General features: G+C 49.4%; 1 protein-coding gene across 2 annotated transcripts; it reads left to right on the top strand.

The window, feature by feature from the left end:
• Positions 1 to 262: 262 nt before the first annotated feature.
• On the top strand, positions 263 to 24,435 carry LOC114249066 (uncharacterized). Of its 2 annotated transcripts, XM_089730746.1 has the most exons (5): positions 263 to 537; positions 1,444 to 1,518; positions 2,074 to 2,192; positions 7,890 to 8,027; positions 24,267 to 24,435. In XM_089730746.1, the coding sequence occupies exons 1-5, from the start codon at positions 451 to 453 to the stop codon at positions 24,268 to 24,270; spliced, it is 423 nt and encodes a 140-aa protein (XP_089586872.1). In that variant the 5' UTR covers positions 263 to 450; the 3' UTR covers positions 24,271 to 24,435. The 2 variants fall into 2 exon arrangements, with proteins under 2 accessions (XP_089586872.1, XP_089586871.1); XM_089730745.1 differs by lacking the exon at positions 24,267 to 24,435 and having other exon boundaries at positions 7,890 to 8,479.

Genomic DNA, 24,435 nt, shown 5'->3' on the forward strand with positions numbered 1-24,435 from the left:
CCAATTTTTCTAATAGAGTGCTTAACAAGTATTCACGAAAGACTTCCACTACGAAAGAATGACATTGCTTTATAAAAATGAGATAAAAACTGTAACATATATGAGTTCGTGTGAGTACCATTCGTGAGGGTGTCTTGTGATCCCCAACCGGATTGACACCGCTTTATTGTCGCGAAGCACTCTTGCTTGCTGATATCAAAGCTATAATAATTAAGAAGGACATCCAAGAAAAATCGGTCCGACTCTTTGTGTTTAGTGTGAGTTTTTTGACTACTCAATCGCGTAAAAGTTAACTTCCATACAAATTTGAGTTAACTTTTACGCGGTCGAGAAGTTAAAAACTCGCAGTAAGCACACGTGAGACGGTCGTTTGCGAATCGGCACTTAAAGATACCCCAGAGCCGCTGTTCCAATGATAATTGTTTTATTATAGCGGTCGCCATAACAACGATGGAAGTCATCGGTACTCCAAAAGTTGGCGAGCAATTCGAGCACCATGTGCATTTCTCGTGTGACAACGATTGCTCCGTCGAGAAGGTGAACAGCCGTAGACTAATGTGGTATTGTTACGGGTTGGGTCAAGGAGCTCTTTTTCAAAAAAAGGAAACGGTGACTGGCGCTGAGTTCATTTTATTAAAGAAGTAGTACGAATGATGTGTGTTTCCGCTACTCAAGCCAAATCTGTTCTGCCGTGCTTTAGTAATAAATCGTCTTTATATAGAGACGGTGCATTCAAGAATGCCTTAGTCTGCATTATTATTTATATTGCGTTATTATTGAGGGGCATATGTAACAGTATCACCAGCCGCTCAAGACTAATGAATGTGGTATCATCGAGGGGGCGACATAAAATTATCCAATCTAATCGTTAAATAAATTAGGCCGTATTATTTCAACGAAGTAGAGAACCGATTTCGAGAAACATCCAGATGAGTACATCATCTATGCAGTCGAAGTCAATTACCCACAGTCGCACTGAGCTTCTCGCGGGATCTTCTCGGTGGATCGTGATTCCAATCCGGTGGTAGATTCAGCGAAGCACTTGCTAGGATGTGTTAGCAAATTATTTCAGGCAGAAATCCCGAGAGCTTCGCCCACCTCGTGTTAAGTGGTCATCGTAGACCATAGACATCGCAACGCCACCTTGAGACACTAGTTCTAAGTCTCAGTTTTTACATTACAACGGCTGACTCAGCCTTCAAACCGAAGCAGCATTACTGCATCACGGTAGAAATAGACAGAGTGGTGGTACCAACCCACCCATCCCAACAACTCACAAGACTGCTTCACGGTAAAAATAGACATGGTGGTACCTAAATGTGCTCCTACCCCTACTCACAAGACGTCCTATCACCAGGAGAGTCTTATTACCACATATCTATTAGAGTTCTAGTCTTATTACTTATTGGCCCAAGACTCACGAAAGCTGCTTCTTCTTTTCAGGTTTCTGTAAACGGGATACCGCTGGAAACTAACACCAGGAGAAGTTCCTCAGTCGGATCCATAGCGTTCTATGAGGTATTATAAGATATTTAATGACTAGACCTTACCTTTGCAACTTCTTCACTTTTTTTTATTGCCCTAATATACTTACGGCCCGATGATGATGGTGGGTTGTTATCATCGCTCATGGGCGTCACCGATGCTAGTTTCTCAGCCAAGTGGCTGTCGCAAAGCTCGTTGAAGGAGGACATAGCCATAGCGCTCGGGAAACACCGTAACAATTCTGAGCGCTTACCCCATGTCGGGTCATTAGACAGATGAGTTTCCCCCCGATCTATCCCGTTGCTTCTTAGCTATCTAGTTGCCCCAGACTCCACTATATAAGCACCCAGAGTTATTGCAGACGTCCAGACAATTGTTTTCAATCTGCCCTAACTTTATTCGTAGGGTGTTTTGGAAGATATCTTTTTATCATACAGTCCAAACTGTTACCTCATCTAACTTCCACGTAAAAGGCTTAAACGATAAGTCCAGTATTCGCTGCAAAGGGTCCCTTTTTATGTAAACTACAAAAGACATTGTCTGGACAATTCATTGTCTTAGCATGAAAACTGTTTTTAATGCCTTCAGGTAATGGAGTCATCTGTGATTATACGGATAACTGAATATTCGAACGCTTACGAAGGAGTCTACCAAGCTGTCTTCAGCACCAGCGAGGGACCAGTGACGAAAAACATACTCGAAATCAAGTTAGGAGAAAATCTTTAATACCATTTTCTATGTCTTCGGTCCTAGTATAATACTATTATCGGACATTGAGTGCGCGTCACCTAGGCTTGGGAATCTCATGGGAAGTTCGGCATCTAACCCGAAAAGAAGATAATTGGAGAAGTCTTTTGTAACATATATTCTCAGCACAATTCCATTTGTCTACAGAAGACATTGGGAGTCTTTTTTTTCCCAACCAGAAAGGATTTCGTTGCATTTTTGATAAAAGCTATAGTGCATTTGCAGATTGAATGCTATGACATATCACTCGGCAAACGAGTTATTCTGCTACTGCTAAAGCTGCTGCGATACCAATATCCGTCTTTCGGAGTGTTAGTCCGTAGAAGTAGAAGTAGTAGAAATAATAATAGTAGTAGTAGTAGTAGTAGTAGTAGTAGTGGTAGTGGTAGTAGTAGTGGTAGCGGTAGCGGTAGCGGTAGCTGTAGCGGTAGCGGTAGTGGTAGCGGTAGCTGTAGCGGTAGCGGTAGTGGTAGCGGTAGCTGTAGCGGTAGTGGTAGCGGTAGTGGTAGTGGTAGTGCTAGTGATAGTGGTATAAATGTTTAGCCTTAATCGAGCAACGTTGAGCGGTATTAACGATTATACTTTTCAAATATAATTTTCTTTCTTAGAGACCTCTCTGATAACACAGACGAACTATCAGGTAAGATTCTATATGAACTTTAGATTAGTTTAATTATATTATATGCATAACATAAAAACAAAAGGAAACTATAACTGTTACTATACGTTTTTAATCTCGCATTTTTTGAAGTTAAAACTTCTTTAGCCGCGTTGAGTACTTTTTGGTAGAGGAAAATCTTATGGCTTCGCGTCACCGACATGCTAATGTTACGTATACACGTACGTAGTGTGCTATGCGCGTTAGACGCTTTTTGGAGGGCTGAAATCTTTTGAGTTCGCGTCACCGACATGTGTAATAGCAGTATGTTTGTTGAGTCTCTATATCGGGCAAGGATTAATGAGACACGTGTTCAGTTAAGTGACTAACGTGTATTGGGATTACCTAACCTAACGTGCTATCGACAGCCCGACAATCCCGAGACTGACGTAGCATCATTGCAATATAATTACCGCTAACACATACATATAATTATTAGTTGCTATGGGGACATTTGTGGTCCCTACATATTTGTAGCTATATAGAGGAGATGTATTGTGCAACATTAGTACTGTGTATATCTTTACAAGTAAAATTGAATGGATTTAAGAAAAAAATGTGTGCAATTCACACGTGGTAGAAGTGAAACCTTCCAAAATTAAAATACAATTAATTATCCTAAACGTCTTAAGTATATGTAAAATTTTGTCATTAGTAAATAATTGTAAGGTAGCGCCCTCTGTGAATTGATATTTTAATTTCACGTATAATCCTAAATTAAAATTCACTACAAGAGCTTTCATACACATGTTAGTATTAAAAAATCTCACAGATGGCGCTGTATTAAATAGTATGTATATTTCTGTCTCATTCTTTGTATTTGTGTCTCTTACCTGTCGTTTTTTCCGTTGCATCCGGTTTGAAATCACAACGATTCTAAAGAAGTTTTCACTTCAAAAGTTATTGTATATTAATTGTTCTTTTGTCTTGTACTGTCCGTAATATACCTGAATAGGTAATTAATAAACTATATGAAAATGTATTTAATTGTTCCAATTAGTCTAGTATTTTTAAGTATCTAAACTTTGTAACTCGGTTAAAATGTTATTTTCCGTAGCGTAGGCACTTTAGTACATATTTACACACGATAACTAGAATTCCAGAAATCTGTAAATCGATGTTAGTCAAACATAATTACGTCCCACTAGGAATACCCTGAATTGGAAGAAGTAATGGATTGCATTAAATATATACCAACCATAATAAAACTTAAATCAATTTTTTATATATTTTTTAAACTATTGCATAGTTTTTATCGCGGGCTTTGAGCGCGGCGACCGAATCAAGAAATTCCGTAATAAAAATAAAACCTAACACATACCCCACTTCGCCTACCATGTAGCTCGCGCTCAACACATTCAAACGTTGCACTTGTGTAGTGTTTGTGAATGAGCGCGCGGCGTGACGTCGTACTAAATGCGCACCATGAAAAGTCTGCCCATCTCTATCTCGCGCGGTCTAGCTTATGAGTGTGAAGGGGACAGTTACTGTTTTGCTTTTGTTATTGTTTATAAATATACCGTGGTCTTTTTTATTACCGTTTTAATATTAAATTATTATTGTCTAATTATAATTGCATAAGTTGATAAAAAATGCCATGCAATAGCTTTACCGCGGCAGTCCCCGAGTGTCACACATGTTTTGTTTTTTGACTCCTCGAAAAATGTACTCAAACTTCGCGCATTCTTAAATCGAAATTTTAGCCATCAAATACTTCATATCTCGATATTCTTGTTAAGTCGATTCGAATTTCCATTGACATTCGGAATGTCGTTGTAGCTTGATACGTGGGACAGGCAGCGGCTTGGCTCTGCCCCTGGCATTGCTGAAGTCCATGGGCAACGGTAACCACTCACCATCAGGTGGGCCGTATGCCTGTCTGCCTACAAAGGCAATAAAAAAAAAAAAAACTTTATTTCTTTTTCGTATAAAACTAAAATTATGTTTGATGTTTTAGGCCACACCGCAGCTACGACTGAAGGTATTTTATTTTTGTTGTCTATTAAATTTTAATCTTCTGCCGCTGATTGTAGAGCGTCGTGGACTGTGATGTCGAGAGTTGTAGGGATCTGTGTGCTTAGTGCGAGCTTTTTAACGTTCTCGATAACGTAAAAGTTAGCTCATATTTGTATGGAATGGGATCGTTTGCGTACGTTTGCCGCTAAGGGCACTGTTTTAACTGCATACAAAATTGGCTTAACTTTTACGCTATCGAGAACTTTATGAAACTCGCACTAGGCACACTGGTCAATCCAACGTGTCGGGGCTCCACCTCGTGGTTTTTCCCCCTCCACTTTACCAGTGACCATTAGCTTCTCCAAGTTGCCGTCGTCCTTTCTGGCAATGTGGTCAAAGTATTCCAGAACTCTACGTAGGCGGATGGCAGAAATCCTCGTCTGTTCTTGGAGGATCGACACGTTGATGCGAAATTCTGTACAGGGATTGTCCAGTGTATCTATATTACAAACACTATTATTCAAAGGGTTCCTACCACGATTTTCACACGAACCTAAACTCAGTATTGTCGGAACGTGTCGTCGAGTTCCATAGGTAACACCCAAAAAACGAACTAGAAAGAGGGTATTCAGATTTTTCCGCTCTTAACATCTTATCCGCAGTCTTTAGTCTGCCCGCGACCGTGGCGCTTGCAACACACCGCGATATCGTTAACGAATAATGTAAAAATCTTAACAACAACCCGATTTTACATTTGTGTGTATTAAAAAAGAAGCTTTTCCAAGTTGCAGTGCGGTGGCGAATAGTACCATCTCGTCTCTGAATACTTCCGTGAATATCATGAGGCGACTAAGAGATTCACCGGAGAATGGCCAGAAGCTTTGCCCTCGACGATCATGACGAAGCGAACTAGCCCATAGACACAGCCCACTGAGTTTCTCGCCGGATCTTCGCAGTTGGTCGCGATTCCGATCCGGTGGTAAATTCAGAGCTGCTCTTGCTAGGATCAGTGTAAGCCAATTCTCTCAGGTTAAGCCCGTGAGCTCACCTACCCGTCTAGGCGTAGCTGAAATAGCCCCTTAGGCTACTAGCAAATAGGTAGGGGCAAAAAACGAGAATACGTCATAATTGCTACGACGTTTAAATTAATTTAATTTCGGGGGTACTCGAAAATCTATCGTTAGGGTAGATTGAATAAGAATGAATTTCGATTGGAATCCTCAATATGTTTTTTTATTCCTTATTTTTAGGAGATTCAGCGACAACTGCAGGTACTTGTTAATTAATATTATAATTAACTAATTATCTCTATATATAAAAATGAATTGCCGTTCGTTAGTCTCGCTAAAACTCGAGAACGGCTGAACTGATTTGGCTAATTTTGGTCTTGAATAATTTGTGGAAGTCCAGAGAAGGTTTAAAAGGTACATAAATATGAAAACGCTCGGAATTAAATAAAAATAACAATTTTGTTTTTCCTTTGATGTGTCCCCCGTCGCTCTTTTATTTATCGATTGAGGCACTACGAAGTCTGTCGGGTCAGCTAGTTTATTATTAATAAAGGTATAAACGTTTGCTTTGGTAAGCTCATTCGTGAGCTCGCATTGAAACACAAAGTCAATCATACTCTGCCTCGGGGTCGTTAACTTCGCACGTCAGTATCATTTGTAAATTTGTTTTGCTTACATTGCGCGTTTCATATAAACATATTGTTTGGAACGTAAGTTTAGTGTTATCACGTTAAGAATAACAACACTTGTTCATTTTCGTGAACGGTTTCAAACAACCTATTCAACAATGGATGCAAGTGATCAAAAAATGTAAATGAAAAACGCACGCAATGGAACACAAAGATTAGTTGACGCGCAAGATCAATGAACCCGTGACGGTTTAAGATTCCTTTTATGTTTTTAACCCTTCGACTGCCATGTAGGTCACGGGTGCGCTACATGACGCATTGAAGTTTTTATAGTTTAAAAAGGTGGACGAGCTCACGGCCCACCTGGCGTGAATTGAGAATATCGTTTTTTTTTGGGGTCGGTTAAAAGAGAAAGAAGACATCTTTGTATACTTTATGTTTAGCAGCTGCAACCAGTGCGGCCCCAGAGGCTCAAACAACTGAAGGTAAGTAATTAGATCATTATACCCGATCCGGTGGACCGAATGGTAAACAGTCGACGTCGCCCTAAGCACCTTATTACGGATCCTCCCGAACCATGAATGGTGCTTTTAAGTAGGTACCTGAAGCACCGGTCACCATCCTCGCCGAACCCGTCCGCTTGCAACAAATTAACCCATAGACACCGCCCACTGAATTTCTTGGCGGATATAGTCAGTCGGTCGCGTTTCCGATCCGGTGGTAGATTCTGCGAAGCACTGCTCTTGCTAGGGCCAGTTTTAGCAACACTCCCGGCTTGAGTCCCGAGAGCTCATCTACGTGATAAGGTGAAGCTGAAATAGCCTCTCAAGGCTATCAGCATAGGTAGGTAAAAAAATGAAATATTATTATCATCAGACTATTAGGTCAAATGCAAGGAATAAACGTTTGTCTCCGTTTGCCGCTAGGGGCGCTGTTCTAACTCCTTTTTTTGTTGCTTAGATGGGTGGACGAGCTTACAGCCCACCTGGTGTTAAGTGGTTACTGGATCCCATAGACATCTACAACGTAAATGCGCCACCCACCTTGAGATATAAGTTCTAAGGTTTCAGTATAGTTACAACGGCTGCCCCACCCTTCAAACCGAAACGCATTACTGTTTCACGGCAGCGTGGTGGTACCTACCTACCCGTGCGGATTCAGAAGAGGTCCTACCACCACTAAAAAATAAGTCCATACAAATTTGAGTTAACTTTTACGCGATCGAGAACGTTAAAAAAAACTCGCCCTAAGCACACAGGAAACTAAGTGCACGGGAATTAATTCCTGAAAAGATCTCTGGAAACGCATTGTGTATGCAGCTGTTCCAGTTGGCAAGGATAAAGTCTGCTTCGATGGCGGACGGTACGATGGTTTTGTTAAATATAAGTTTATACGTTTTCCAAGCTGTCACAGCACAAGCCGGAGCGGAAGTAACGACGGGGGCCGCGGGCGGGGCCGCCGGGGGTGCCGCGGGGGGACCGACGACAGCGGCGGAGGGGGCCGTTACAGAAGCACCCACCACAGCCCCTCCTCCGAAATAATGTTTCTTCCATTGATTCTTATTTATGGTATTCACATAACATTTTTAAATTTAACCTATTTTTCCGCTGTTTGTAAAATACCTGTAACATGTCATAGTGTTGTTATAAGAGATTGCTGTACATGCCTGTAACTGGCTTACATACCAGGACTTAATTTTAGACTTGTTATTTTTAAGCTTAATTGTTTTGTGTGTAATGCTGTTGGTGTGTCTAAATAAATAAATAAACACTAGACTAAGTAATACGTTCTCCCGCGTGAGCATTTTTTTATCAGGAAGCTTTAGTCTGCGATATTTTCGCGCCATATGAAAGACACCCATAAATATATGGAGGATAGAGGTATGGAGCACCATCTTGTATAGCAAGCAAACAGCAAGCTATTGTTGAAAGACTCGCTGAAATAGCGCTAGTGTAGGAAGTGGAAATGGTATGAATCTAGTAGTTTTAAACAGAGTGAAGATCACTGATCACGTCTCGACGGCGATCATAAGATCCTCGAAACAAGTCGATGTGGAGGACTGCTTCCACCGCATCAGACTTTCCCCCGATCTTAGGGACCTCGTTAGAATCAGAAACGCGGCAATCCGGGCCTACGATCGATATCCCACGGATTCAAACCGGACTCGGATGCGTCGCTTACAGCGGGAGGTCAAATCCCGCTTGAGCGACGCCCGAAACGAAAACTGGGATAGTTATTTAGAAGAACTCGCGCCCACTCACCAAGCATACTGGCGACTAGCTAGGACCCTCAAGTCCGAAACTATCGTCACTATGCCGCCTCTCGTACGCCCCTCAGGCCAACCACCGGCTTACGATGACGATGACAAGGCAGAGTTGCTGGCCGATGCACTGCAAGAACAGTGCACCACCAGCACTCAACACGCGGACCCCGAACACACCGAGTTCGTCGACAGGGAGGTCGAGCGCAGAGCTTCCCTGCCGCCCTCGGACGCGTTACCCCCCATTACCACTTCCGAGGTCAAGGAGGCGATCGATAGCCTACAACCACGGAAAGCTCCCGGCTCCGACGGCATCCGCAACCGCGCGCTAAAACTGTTACCAGCCCAACTGATAACGATGTTGGCCACGATATTAAATGCTGCTATGACGAACTGCATCTTTCCCGCGGCGTGGAAAGAAGCGGACGTTATCGGCATACACAAGCCGGGCAAACCGAATAACGAAACCGCGAGTTACCGCCCCATCAGTCTTCTCCCGGCGATAGGCAAATTATACGAACGGCTCCTTCGTAAACGCCTCTGGGATTTCGTATCCGCGAATAAAATTCTTATAGACGAGCAGTTTGGATTCCGCGCCAGACACTCGTGCGTCCATCAAGTGCACCGCCTCACGGAGCACATCTTACTAGGGCTGAACAGGCGGAAACCCATTCCGACAGGAGCCCTCTTCTTCGATATAGCGAAGGCGTTCGACAAAGTCTGGCACAACGGTTTGATATTCAAACTGTATAACATGGGAGTGCCAGACAGACTCGTGCTCATCATACGAGACTACTTGTCGAACCGTTCGTTCCGATATCGAGTCGAGGGAACGCGTTCCCGGCCCCGTCACGTCACAGCCGGAGTCCCGCAAGGCTCCGCCCTCTCCCCGTTACTATTCAGTTTGTATATCAACGATATACCCCGGTCTCCGGAGACCCATCTGGCGCTCTTCGCCGATGACACCGCCATCTACTACTCGTGTAGGAAGAAGGCGTTGCTTCATCGACGACTTCAGACCGCAGCTACCACCATGGGACAGTGGTTCCGGAAGTGGCGCATCGACATTAACCCCACGAAAAGCACAGCGGTGCTCTTCAAAAGGGGTCGCCCTCCGAACACCACGCTGAGCATCCCCCTCCCGACTAGGCGCGTCAATACCCCCGCCCCCGCCGTTCGCCCGATCACGATGTTCGACCAGCCCATACCGTGGGCCCCGAAGGTCAAATATTTAGGCGTCACCCTCGACAGTAGGATGACATTCCGCCCCCACATCAAGACGGTACGCGATCGTGCCGCCTTCATTCTAGGACGTCTCTACCCGATGATATGTAGGCGAAGTAAAATGTCCCTTAGAAATAAGGTGACACTCTACAAAACTTGCATACGCCCCGTCATGACCTATGCAAGTGTAGTGTTCGCTCACGCGGCCCGCATACACTTGAAATCATTCCAAATTATTCAATCCCGTTTTTGCAGGATAGCCGTCGGAGCCCCGTGGTTCGTCAGGAACGTCGACCTCCATGACGACCTGGACTTAGAGTCCATCAGTAAGTATCTGCAGTCGGCGTCCATGCGCCACTTCGATAAAGCGGCACGACACGAGAACCCTCTCATCGTGGCCGCCGGTAACTACATTCCCGATCCTGCGGACAGAATGGAAAGCAGTCGACGTCGCCCAAAACACGTCATCTCGGATCCGCCCGATCCACTAACGGTGCTTCTAGGTACTTCAAGCACCGGTCACCGTTCTCGTCGAACCCGTCGCTTGCGACGAAGGGCTCGACGAGTAAATTAACTCTCAGACACAGCCCACTGAGTTTCTCGCCGGATCTTCTCAGTGGGTCGCGTTTCCGATCCGGTGGTAGATTCTGCGAAGCACGACTCTTGCTAGGGTTCGTGTTAGCAACATCGTCAGGTTTGAGCCCCGTGAGCTCACCTACTAAAGTTAGGGTTACGCTGACATAGCCTCTCAAGGCTCTCAGCTTAGGTAGGAAAAGAAAAAGAGTGAAGTGAGTTCCGATTGCATCGCCGTACAGTCCGGACGCGTTTTTACGAAAAATTGTCGCTGCCGTCGCGATCTTGTGTCTCGAGTTTCGTTGCATTGTCGTTGTCGCACCGATCGCGGCATTGTTGCGAATTCTTGACGCACTATCGCTGGCGTCGCGACCTTGTGTCGTAAAAGCGATTCGAGCTTGTTGATTGTGCACTCGCAACGACAACTTCACACTATCATTTCACTCATCTCATTTATTAAATTTAATTATTTATTCGGCGTGAAAAACAGTCTCTTTCGAGACTAAAACTCCACTGAGATCACCGCTTGTTGTGGCATTCTCACAACCCAGTGGAGTCCCACCTTCCCAACTATCCACCCCAATCCCAGCTGACTGCCGTTCTCACGGCATAGGCACTCCCCCCCTTGTAGCTGGTAAAGCGCAGGGGGTGAACTCCTACTCAGGGGACTCGCCTTTCGGCGAGTGTGCCTTAAGTCCCGGGGACGCCCCCCCCGGGCAAAAGAAACCATGGAAGAAGAGTTATTAGGGTTTCTCGGGTTACTTGCCGAGAAGTACCCGGTCCTATCTAACCTCACGGCCGAATTCGCGGCCTACAGGGCCGCCCGCGCAAGTTCCCCCCCGCCCGCGTCCCTCGCCGCGTCGTTCAGAGCCGCACAAACATGCCCCGCCCCCAAATCCATTTCGAGCGCACGTATTCACGTAGCGACTCATGAAGCGCCTAGCGCCAGCGAGGCGCCTAACGCACCCGCGACGTTTACACCGATCTCGTCCGTCGCGTCGTCAATCGCCAACTCCGGTTCAGACTCCGATACCGGATCGGAGATGGACTTCGAGTCCGCGACGAGCCCGCAGCCCGGAACCTCCGATGGGTTCAAAACCGTCACGCGCGGCAAAAAACGCGCCCGTGCCGTGGAACCGTCCACAGCGCCAAAACAGCCCAAGGCCGCGAACGCGTCGCGACCTAAAGTCGTGGTCTCACCCGACTCCCCTCGCCGCGCAACCCCGTCGCCGAAACCCGCGCCCGTCAATAAAATTACCGCGCCCCCGCCCGTAATCCTACGGGAAAAATCAGCGTGGAACCGGGTATCCCAGGCCCTTACGGCCAATAAAATAAATTACTCCCAAGCGCGTAATCTCGCGCACGGGATTCAAATTAAGGTCGCAACGCCGGGCGACCATAGGGCCCTCACATCTTACCTCCGAAAAGAGAGCATAGGTTACCACACCTATGCACTCCAGGAGGACCGCGAGCTCCGCGTAGTAATACGCGGAGTACCAAAGGAGCTCGACGTCGAGCTAATTAAGGAAAACCTAATCGGGCAGGCGTACCCGATAGTAAGTGTGCACCGTATGCACAGCGGTCGGGACAAGTTCCCGTATAACATGGTTCTCGTCGCGCTAGAACCTACTCCGGAAGGCAAACGGATCGCCTCAAGTCTCCGCACCGTTTGCGGTTTATCAGGGGTCACCGTCGAGGCCCCACACAAAAAAGGCACTCCCGGGCAGTGCCATAGGTGCCAACTTTATGGCCACTCCGCGCGCAATTGCCACGCGCGTCCGCGGTGCGTAAAGTGCCTCGGTGACCACGCGACAGCCGACTGCTCGCGGGTCAAGGAGACCGCGACCGAACCGCCGAGCTGTGTGCTCTGCCAAAAGCAGGGTCACACGGCCAACTACCGCGGATGCCCCAAGGCCCCGCGGAAGCGTCTGGCCAACGCGCCACTGAAAACCGTCGGCCCAAAGACTTCGGCGCCCCGCGCGCCGAAACCTGCCTTCGTGCCGGCACCGGTGCCCACCGTCTCCGCGTGGGCAAAACCGCTGCCGCTCACGTTGGCAGGGAAACCACCGGCACCCCAGCCCCTGCTCGCGCCGCGCCCCGCCCCCGCGCCCGGTCCCGCGCCTCGCCCCGGCCCCGCGCACTCAAACGACTTTACAATTATTCGCGACTACATCGCCGCGATAAATATTGACCGCATGCGTGCATTCGCCGACGCCATGCGCAGAGCGGTCACGGCCGAAGACCGCCTAAACGCGACGTTCGAATACATCGACGTCATCGAGTCCGTCCAGCGCACGCTGGTTTGATTACCGGTAATCAATGGCGTGCAACGCGAGATTAAAACCCCATGCTTTGAAGTTAGCATTCTACAATGCTAACGGACTCGCGCGTCAGCGCGACCAGGTTTATGAGTTTCTACGTGACAATCTCATCGACATCCTTCTGGTGCAGGAGACCTTCCTAAAGCCCTCGCGTCGCGACCCCAAAGTCGCGAATTACGTCATGGTTAGGAATGACAGACTCTCCACCCGCAAGGGCGGGACTGTCATTTACTATAGGAGGGCCCTGCACTGCGTCCCTCTCGATACTCCCTCGCTCTTACATATCGAGGCGTCAGTGTGCCGCATCGCGCTGACGGGACACCAGCCGATCGTCATCGCATCCGTATATCTCCCTCCTGACAAACCCCTCCTGAGCAGTGACCTCGAGACACTGCTCGGTATGGGGGACGCGGTCATTCTGGCAGGCGATTTAAATTGCCACCACACTAGGTGGAACTGCCATCGCACGAATGTGAACGGTAGGCGTCTCGACGCGTTCATAGACGACCTCACATTCGAGATATTCAACCCCCCGACCCCCACGTGCTATCCGTACAACGCCGCGCGTCGTCCGAGCACAATAGATCTGGCACTGCTGAGGAACGTAACTCTGCGCTTGCGCTCCATCGAGGCAATGTCAGAACTCGACTCAGACCACCGACCTGTCGTCATGCAGCTCGGTCGCCCCCTCAACCGCGAACCAGATACGAGGATCATGGTGGATTGGAAGAAGCTAGGCACGTGCTTAGCTGACACCGCTCCACCAATCCTCCCTTGCGGCAGGGATTCAACTCCATCCCCCGAGGACACCGTCGAATCCATAAACATCTTCACTGATCACGTCTCGACGGCGATCATAAGATCTTCTAAGCAAGTCGATGTGGAGGATAGCTTCCACCGCATCAGACTTTCCCCCGATCTTAGGGACCTCGTAAGAGTCAGGAACGCGGCAATCCGGGCCCACGATCGATATCCCACGGATTCAAACCGGACTCGGATGCGTCGCTTACAGCGGGAGGTCAAATCCCGCTTGAGCGACGCCCGAAACGAAAACTGGGATAGTTATTTAAAAGAACTCGCGCCCACTCACCAAGCATACTGGCGACTAGCTAGGACCCTCAAGTCCGAAACTATCGTCACTATGCCGCCTCTCGTACGCCCCTCAGGCCAACCACCGGCTTACGATGACGATGACAAGGCAGAGTTGCTGGCCGATGCACTGCAAGAACAGTGCACCACCAGCACTCAACACGCGGACCCCGAACACACCGAGTTCGTCGACAGGGAGGTCGAGCGCAGAGCTTCCCTGCCGCCCTCGGACGCGTTACCCCCCATTACCACTTCCGAGGTTAAGAAGGCGATCGATAGCCTACAACCACGGAAAGCTCCCGGCTCCGACGGCATCCGCAACCGCGCGCTAAAACTGTTACCAGCCCAACTGATAACGATGTTGGCCACGATATTAAATGCTGCTATGACGAACTGCATCTTTCCCGCGGCGTGGAAAGAAGCGGACGTTATCGGCATACACAAGCCGGGCAAACCGAATAACGAAACCGCGAGTTACCGCCCCATCAGTCTCCTCCCGGCGATAGGCAAATTATACGAACGGCTCCTTCGTAAACGCCTCTGGGACTTTGTATCCGCGAACAAAATTCTGATAGACGAGCAGTTTGGATTCCGCGCCAGACACTCGTGCGTCCATCAAGTGCACCGCCTCACGGAGCACATCTTACTAGGGCTGAACAGGCGGAAACCCATTCCGACAGGAGCCCTCTTCTTCGATATAGCGAAGGCGTTCGACAAAGTCTGGCACAACGGTTTGATATACAAACTGTATAACATGGGAGTGCCAGACAGACTCGTGCTCATCATACGAGACTACTTGTCGAACCGTTCGTTCCGATATCGAGTCGAGGGAACGCGTTCCCGGCCCCGTCACGTCACAGCCGGAGTCCCGCAAGGCTCCGCCCTCTCCCCGTTACTATTCAGTTTGTATATCAACGATATACCCCGGTCTCCGGAGACCCATCTGGCGCTCTTCGCCGATGACACCGCCATCTACTACTCGTGTAGGAAGAAGGCGTTGCTTCATCGACGACTTCAGACCGCAGCTACCACCATGGGACAGTGGTTCCGGAAGTGGCGCATCGACATTAACCCCACGAAAAGCACAGCGGTGCTCTTCAAAAGGGGTCGCCCTCCGAACACCACGCTGAGCATCCCCTCCCGACTAGGCGCGTCAATACCCCCGCCCCCGCCGTTCGCCCGATCACGATGTTCGACCAGCCCATACCGTGGGCCCGAAGGTCAAGTACTTAGGCGTCACCCTCGACAGTAGGATGACATTCCGCCCCACATTAAGACGGTACGCGACCGTGCCGCCTTCATTCTAGGACGTCTCTACCCGATGATATGTAGGCGAAGTAAAATGTCCCTTAGAAATAAGGTGACACTCTACAAAACTTGCATACGCCCCGTCATGACCTATGCAAGTGTAGTGTTCGCTCACGCGGCCCGCATACACTTAAAATCCTTTCAAATCATTCAATCCCGTTTTTGCAGGATAGCCGTCGGAGCCCCGTGGTTCGTCAGGAATGTCGACCTCCATGACGACCTGGACTTAGAGTCCATCAGTAAGTATCTGCAGTCGGCGTCCATGCGCCACTTCGATAAAGCGGCACGACACGAGAACCCTCTCATCGTGGCCGCCGGTAACTACATTCCCGATCCTGCGGACAGAATGGAAAGCAGTCGACGTCGCCCAAAACACGTCATCTCGGATCCACCCGATCCACTAACGGTGCTTTTAGGTAATTCAAGCACCGGTCACCGTTCTCGTCGAACCCGTCGCTTGCGACGAAGGCTCGACGAGTAAATTAACTCTCAGACACAGCCCACTGAGTTTCTCGCCGGATCTTCTCAGTGGGTCGCGTTTCCGATCCGGTGGTAGATTCTGCGAAGCACGACTCTTGCTAGGGTTCGTGTTAGCAACATCGTCAGGTTTGAGCCCCGTGAGCTCACCTACTAAAGTTAGGGTTACGCTGACATAGCCTCTCAAGGCTCTCAGCTTAGGTAGGAAAAAAAAAAAAAAAAAAAAAAAAGAGTGAAGTGTGGCAGGTTGAAATGAAGTGTTTTTTCCCGGTCACCGTTCTCGTCGAACCCGTCGCTTGTGACGAAGGGCTCGACGAGTAAATTAACTCTCAGACACAGCCCACTGAGTTTCTCGCCGGATCTTCTCAGTGGGTCGCGTTTCCGATCCGGTGGTAGATTCTGCGAAGCACGGCTCTTGCTAGGGTTCGTGTTAGCAACGTCATCAGGTTTGAGCCCCGTGAGCTCACCTACAAACGTTAGGGTTACGCTGAAATAGCCCCTAAGGCTATCAGCTTAGGTAGGAAAAAAAAAAAGTGTTTTTTTATGAGTGAGGGATTATTCGTGGCCCGGAGGCCTTTCCAGTTTCACCAAAATAGATGGGCGAGCAAGGGTTCAGCCAGGAGGGATGTAATTTTCTGGCAACTGCTTTGCGAATGAATCTACTACCGGATCGAAATTGCGACTCGCTGAGAAGATCCGGAAGTGAAGTGTGTGGTACTTTAAGGCACTGTATTTATAATCCTTCCACTTGCTACTGTGGCGCCACCTTATTTTTTTTCCTTTCAGCAGTGAACACTTCAATACACTGAGATGATGCTCCTTTTTTTTTTTTTTATTCCTACCTAAGCTGAGAGCCTTGAGAGGCTATGTCAGCGTAACCCTAACTTTTGTAGGTGAGCTCACGGGGCTCAAACCTGATGACGTTGCTAACACGAACCCTAGCAAGAGTCGTGCTTCGCAGAATCTACCACCGGATCGGAACGCGACCCACTGAGAAGATCCGGCGAGAAACTCAGTGGGCTGTGTCTGAGAGTTAATTTACTCGTCGAGCCCTTCGTCGCAAGCGACGGGTTCGACGAGAACGGTGACCGGTGCTTGAATTACCTAAAAGCACCGTTAGTGGATCGGGCGGATCCGAGATGACGTGTTTTGGGCGACGTCGACTGCTTTCCATTCTGTCCGCAGGATCGGGAATGTAGTTACCGGCGGCCACGATGAGAGGGTTCTCGTGTCGTGCCGCTTTATCGAAGTGGCGCATGGACGCCGACTGCAGATACTTACTGATGGACTCTAAGTCCAGGTCGTCATGGAGGTCGACGTTCCTGACGAACCACGGGGCTCCGACGGCTATCCTGCAAAAACGGGATTGAATAATTTGAAATGTTTTTAGGTGTATGCGGGCCGCGTGAGCGAACACTACACTTGCATAGATCATGACGGGGCGTATGCAAGTTTTGTAGAGTGTCACCTTATTTCTAAGGGACATTTTACTTCGCCTACATATCATCGGGTAGAGACGTCCTAGAATGAAGGCGGCACGGTCGCGTACCGTCTTAATGTGGGGGCGGAATGTCATCCTACTGTCGAGGGTGACGCCTAAGTACTTGACCTTCGGGGCCCACGGTATGGGCTGGTCGAACATCGTGATTGGGCGAACGGCGGGGGCGGGGGTGTTGACGCGCCTAGTCGGGAGAGGGATGCTCAGCGTGGTGTTCGGAGGGCGACCCCTTTTGAAGAGCACCGCTGTGCTTTTCGTGGGGTTAATGTCGATGCGCCACTTCCGGAACCACTGTCCCATGGTGGTGGCTGCGGTCTGAAGTCGTCGATGAAGCAACGCCTTCTTCCTACACGAGTAGTAGATGGCGGTGTCATCGGCGAAGAGCGCCAGATGGGTCTCCGGAGACCGGGGTATATCGTTGATATACAAACTGAATAGTAACGGGGAGAGGGCGGAGCCTTGCGGGACTCCGGCTGTGACGTGACGGGGCCGGGAACGCGTTCCCTCGACTCGATATCGGAACGAACGGTTCGACAAGTAGTCTCGTATGATGAGCACGAGTCTGTCTGGCACTCCCATGTTATACAGTTTGAATATCAAACCGTTGTGCCAGACTTTGTCGAACGCCTTCGCTATATCGAAGAAGAGGGCTCCTGTCGGAATGGGTTTCCGCCTGTTCAGCCCTAGTAAGATGTGCTCCGTGAGGCGGTGCACTTGATGGACGCACGAGTGTCTGGCGCGGAATCCAAACTGCTCGTCTATAAGAATTTTATTCGCGGATACGAAATCCCAGAGGCGTTTACGAAGGAGCCGTTCGTATAATTTGCCTATCGCCGGGAGGAGACTGATGGGGCGGTAACTCGCGGTTTCGTTATTCGGTTTGCCCGGCTTGTGTATGCCGATAACGTCCGCTTCTTTCCACGCCGCGGGAAAGATGCAGTTCGTCATAGCAGCATTTAATATCGTGGCCAACATCGTTATCAGTTGGGCTGGTAACAGTTTTAGCGCGCGGTTGCGGATGCCGTCGGAGCCGGGAGCTTTCCGTGGTTGTAGGCTATCGATCGCCTCCTTAACCTCGGAAGTGGTAATGGGGGTAACGCGTCCGAGGGCGGCAGGGAAGCTCTGCGCTCGACCTCCCTGTCGACGAACTCGGTGTGTTCGGGGTCCGCGTGTTGAGTGCTGGTGGTGCACTGCTCTTGCAGTGCATCGGCCAGCAACTCTGCCTTGTCATCGTCATCGTAAGCCGGTGGTTGGCCTGAGGGGCGTACGAGAGGCGGCATAGTGACGATAGTTTCGGACTTGAGGGTCCTAGCTAGTCGCCAGTATGCTTGGTGAGTGGGCGCGAGTTCTTCTAAATAACTATCCCAGTTTTCGTTTCGGGCGTCGCTTAAGCGGGATTTGACCTCCCGCTGTAAGCGACGCATCCGAGTCCGGTTTGAATCCGTGGGATATCGATCGTAGGCCCGGATTGCCGCGTTCCTAACTCTTACGAGGTCCCTAAGATCGGGGGAAAGTCTGATGCGGTGGAAGCAGTCCTCCACATCGACTTGCTTAGAAGATCTTATGATCGCCGTCGAGACGTGATCAGTGAAGATGTTTATGGATTCGACGGTATCCTCGGGGGATGGAGTTGAATCCGGGCCGCAAGGGAGGATTGGTGGAGCGGTGTCAGCTAAGCACGTGCCCAGCTTCTTCCAATCCACCATGGTCCTCGTATCTGGTTCGCGGTTGAGTGGGCGACCGAGCTGCATGACGACAGGTCGGTGGTCTGAGTCGAGTTCTGACATTGCCTCGATGGAGCGTAAGCGCAGAGTTACGTTCCTCAGCAGTGCCAGATCTATTGTGCTCGGACGACGCGCGGCGTTGTACGGATAGCACGTGGGGGTCGGGGGTTGAATATTTCGAATGTGAGGTCGTCTATGAACGCGTCGAGACGCCTACCGTTCACATTCGTGCGATGGCAGTTCCACCTAGTGTGGTGGCAATTTAAATCGCCTGCCAGAATGACCGCGTCCCCCATACCGAGCAGTGTCTCGAGGTCACTGCTCAGGAGGGGTTTGTCAGGAGGGAGATATACGGATGCGATGACGATCGGCTGGTGTCCCGTCAGCGCGATGCGGCACACTGACGCCTCGATATGTAAGAGCGAGGGAGTATCGAGAGGGACGCAGTGCAGGGCCCTCCTATAGTAAATGACAGTCCCGCCCTTGCGGGTGGAGAGTCTGTCATTCCTAACCATGACGTAATTCGCGACTTTGGGGTCGCGACGCGAGGGCTTTAGGAAGGTCTCCTGCACCAGAAGGATGTCGATGAGATTGTCGCGAAGAAACTCATAAACTTGATCGCGCTGACGCGCGAGTCCGTTAGCATTATAAAAAGCTAACTTTAAGGAACGCGGTTTTACCCTACCGTTGTTGGACATTGATTACCGGTAATCAAGCCAGCGTACGCTGGACGGACTCGATGACGTCCATATGGTCGAACGTCGCGTATAGGCGGTCATCGGCCGTGACTGCCCTGCGCATGGCGTCGGCGAACGAGCGCATGCGATCTATATTTATCGCGGCGATATAATCACGCACGATTGAAAATTCGTTTACGGCAGGCCGCGCGGGGCCGGGGCGAGGCGCGGGACCGGGCGCGAGGGCGGGGCGCGGCGCGAGCAGGGGCTGGGGTGCCGGTGGTTTCCCTGCCAACGTGAGCGGCAGCGGTTTTGCCCACGCGGAGACGGTGGGCACCGGTGCCGGCACGAAGGCAGGTTTCGGCGCGCGGGGCGCCGAAGTCTTTGGGCCGACGGTTTTTGATGGCGCGTTGGCCAGACGCTTCCGCGGGCCTTGGGGCATCCGCGGTAGTTGGCTGTGTGGCCCTGCTTCTGGCAGAGCACACAGCTCGGCGGTTCGGTCGCGGTCTCTTTGACCCGCGAACAGTCGGCTGTCGCGTGGTCACCGAGGCACTTTACGCACCGCGGACGCGCGTGGCAGTTGCGCGCGGAGTGGCCATACAGTTGGCACCTATGGCACTGACCGGGAGTGCCTTTTTTGTGTGGGGCCTCGACGGTGACCCCTGATAACCCGCAGACGGTGCGGAGGCTTGAGGCAATTCGTTTGCCTTCGGCGGTTGGTTCCAACGCGACGAGAACCATGTTATACGCGAATTTATCGCGCCCGCTGTGCATACGGTGCACACTTACTATCGGGTACGCTTGTCTGATTAAATCATCTTTGATTAGCTCGACGTCGAGCTCTTTTGGTACTCCGCGTATTACTACGCGGAGCTCGCGGTCCTCCTGGAGTGCATAGGTGTGGTATCCTATGCTCTCCTTTCGGAGGTAAGAAGTGAGGGCCCTATGGTCGCCCGGCGTTGCGACCTTTATTTGAATCCCGTGCGCGAGATTACGCGCTTGGGAGTAGTTGATTTTGTTGGCCGTAAGGGCCTGGGATACCCGGTTCCACGCGGATTTTTCGCGTAGGATTACGGGCGGGGGCGCGACGATTTTATTGACGGGCGCGGGTTTCGGCGACGGAGTTGCGCGGCGAGGGGAGTCGGGTGAGACCACGACTTTAGGACGCGACGCGTTCGCGGCCTTGGGCTGTTTTGGCGCCGTGGACGGTTCCACGGCACGGGCGCGTTTTTTGCCGCGCGTGACGGTTTGGAACCCATCCGAGGGTCCGGGTTCGGGGCTGGCGGCCGACTCGAACTCCATTTCCGACTCGGAGTCGGAGCCGGAGCTCGATGCCGCGCAGGACGCTATCGACGCGGGCGCGGGGGTGGGGGGCGACATCGGCGAGTCTGGGATATTCGCGGCGGCGGCGAGCGGTGCGCGGGACTGAGCTGCTAGTTTGGCTTTATGGGCCCTAAATTGATTCATAATGTCCGGGCAAAACTCCCGGACGAAAAGGACGAACATGGCGGGGTCGTCGTCCGCCATGGTGGTTGTGCCCAGGGGGGGCGTCCCCGGGACTTAAAGCAACTCGCCGAAAGGCGAGTCCCCTGAGTAGGAGTTCACCCCCTGCGCTTTACCAGCAACAAGGGGGGGAGTGCCTTTGCCGTGAAAACGGCAGTCGGCTGGGGATTGGGGTGGAAGTTGGGAAGGTGGGGACCCACTGGGTTGTGAGTGCCACAACAAGCGGTGATCGCAGCGGGGTTTTAGTCTTTAGAAAGACTGTTTTGCACGCCGAATAAGATAATTAAATTTAATAAATGAATGGATGAGTGAAATGATAGTGAAGTTGGCGTTTCGAATGCACAACTCAAGTACAAACTGTTTTTACAACTCAAGGTCGCGACGCCAGCGACAGCGCGTCAAGAATGCACAACAATGCCGCGATCGGTGCGACAACGACAATGTTGAACAACTCGAGACTCACGTTCGCGACGGCAGCGACAATTATTTGCAAAAACGCGTCCGGACTGAACGGCGATGCAATCGGAACTGCTCGATGCTCCTTACTTCTATCTTCCATATTTATACAGATTTAGAGATTTAAATTATCAATAACATTTTATTGAGATTTCAAAGTAGCACAACGCCATCTAGTTGGTATCAGAATAACTATTTCAGGCAATAGATTGTGTTAAATTATCGGCTACCACTTGCCACTTGCTTGTAAACATAGGATATTTTAAGTTATTAGCTACTATATTTAGAACACGAGAATGTTAAATTAAATTAAGTTAAATTAAAATATATAAATTTAAATCAAGGCGCGAAATGCTATTTGGTTTAAGCGACGTTTCGCTAAATACGCTATATTTATCTTTGTAATTAAAGGTGCGCTTTTTATTTGGTATTAGGATCAACAGTTCGATGTTTTTAATTGAAATTCAATTAAGTTTCCACCATTCAAATAGCTGAAGAAGTTTTTTTTGTTATGATATTTTTTCCAAATTTTATAGGTACTTTAATTGGCACTCTTGTTAAGTTGCAAAAATGTCGCTTAAGCCTTTCCTCGATATATAGGGAGGAATTTAAAATTGAATATTATAACCTTAAATCGTAACACGAATTTGGTGTATTGTTTTAAAGTCGAAAATGCAAATTCATTCAATTACATTCAAGAAAAACAGCATTAAAATTTCGTTTTCGGGAACGCTGTCAATAGGTCATTGACCTGTTTTTGCTAATAATTCACTATATACCTACCCAAATATTCTTATTCCACTTAAATGTGTACACAAATTACTTAATGTTCTTTTTTACGCCTTTTTTATTTATTGATCAGGTGTTAAGTGGTAGCCCGTAGATGTTAATAAAGTGAAGTTGTCACTCTAAATGGGATATGAGTTACTGTTCTAAGTGTCACTTCTTTAGTACAACGGCTGATGTTACCTACCCGTACGGGCTTTTTTTTTTTTTTTTGTGATTGAATTTTTACTGGTGGCCCGAAGGCCTTTCCAGTTTCACCAGGACAGGTGGGCGAGCAAAGGCTCAGCCAAGAGGGCGGGATTTGCTAACAACTGCCCGAGCGCCTCCGAAGGAGACCTAACAACTCAAGAGCAATTGTTTCGCGAATGAATCTACTACCGGATCGGAATCGCGACCCGCTGAGAAGATCCGGCGAGAAACTCCGAGAAACCGGCGAGCTGATTCATGGGTTAGGTTGCACGTCGACCTCTTTGTCGAGTTCGACGAGTACGGTTACCGGGGTCCCTAAGCCTGCCCCTAGTATTAGAGCTGAAGGCATCTAATGCAACGGTTATTGGATCTGATGGATCCGTAAGAACGTGTCTAGGGCGTCGACGGTGACTGGCTCCTGCATGATCAGGATTCGGGGAGTAGTCAGCGGCGGCAACGATAAGGCGATTATCATGACGCATAGCCTTATCGAAGTATCGTTCCGACGCTGACTTCATGTATTTCCGAATTGATTCGAGGCCCAGGTCGTCGTGTAGGTCAACGTTCCTCACGAACCACGGAGCCCCGACAGCTAACCTACAAAAGCGGGATTGTAGGGATTGGAGGGTGTCTATGTGTGTGCGGGCCGCGTGAGCGAACACCACACTCGCGTAAGTCATGACGGGCCTTATGCAAGTTTTGTAAAGTGTCACCTTGTTCCGAAGGGACATTTTACTCCGCTTACAGATCATGGGGTAGAGTCTACCGAGAATAAACGCGGCACGGTCACGGACTGATTTTATATGCGGACGGAATGTCATCGATGCATCCAGGGTAACGCCCAGGTACTTGACCTTCCTAGCCCAGGGTATGGGTTGTCTAAAGAGAGTAATCGGGGGTGTGAGATTCCTCCTCCTAATCCGGGAGGAAATCCGTGTGGAGCTTCCCCTCTGAAATAGCACCGCAGTACTTTTCGCTGGGTTGATGTCTATGCGCCATTTTCGGAACCACTGTCCTAGGGCTAGGGCTGCGCTCTGAAGCTTCTTCGCGATTAGGGACTTATTTCTACTAGAATAGTAAACAGTCGTGTCGTCGGCGAATAAAGCTAAATGGGTCGGCGGCGACCGGGGAATATCGTTGACGAATAAGCTAAATAGGAGGGGTGAGAGGACAGAGCCTTGCGGGACTCCAGCTGTGAGAGGTCGTGGGGAGGAGCGGGTTCCCTCGACTCGATATCGAAAAGAGCGGTTCGACAAGAAGTCCCGTATGATGAGCACGAGACTATCCGGCACGCCCATGTTGAATAGTTTGAAAATCAAATCATTGTGCCAGACTTTGTCGAACGCTTTTGCGACGTCGAAGAAGAGAGCTCCCGTGTATAACGGTTTTGGTCGATTAAGCCCCACAAGAATGTGCTCCGTGAGGCGGTGCACCTGTTGAACGCATGAGTGATTTGTACGGAATCCGAATTGTTCATCGATGAGAATGCCCTTGGATGAGACGAAGTCTCTGAGGCGTTTGTAGAGCAGACGCTCATACAGTTTGCCTAGAGACATGAGGAGGCTAATCGGGCGGTACCCGTACGGGCTCTTGCACAAGATTCGCTACCACCAGTAGCGGAAGACATACCACCAGCATGAATAAACGAGCTGTAGCCTATAACTTGATTTAAATACCACATTTTTTTATTTTTCAGGTGAGAAAAACATTGATAGATGACGTCAACAAAGAAATGACAATTGCGAGGCAAACGGATTGAAGATTGTAGGTTTTTATTGTTTTTTTTTTAAATTAAATATATTTTTTTGTTTTGTAAATATTTTTTTTCAATTAAATCAATGCAAACAATACTGAAGTCGTGGAGT

This window comes from Bombyx mandarina, chromosome 11 (assembly GCF_030267445.1).
Source record: "Bombyx mandarina strain Sakado chromosome 11, ASM3026744v2".
Classification (NCBI taxonomy): Eukaryota; Metazoa; Arthropoda; class Insecta; order Lepidoptera; family Bombycidae; genus Bombyx; species Bombyx mandarina.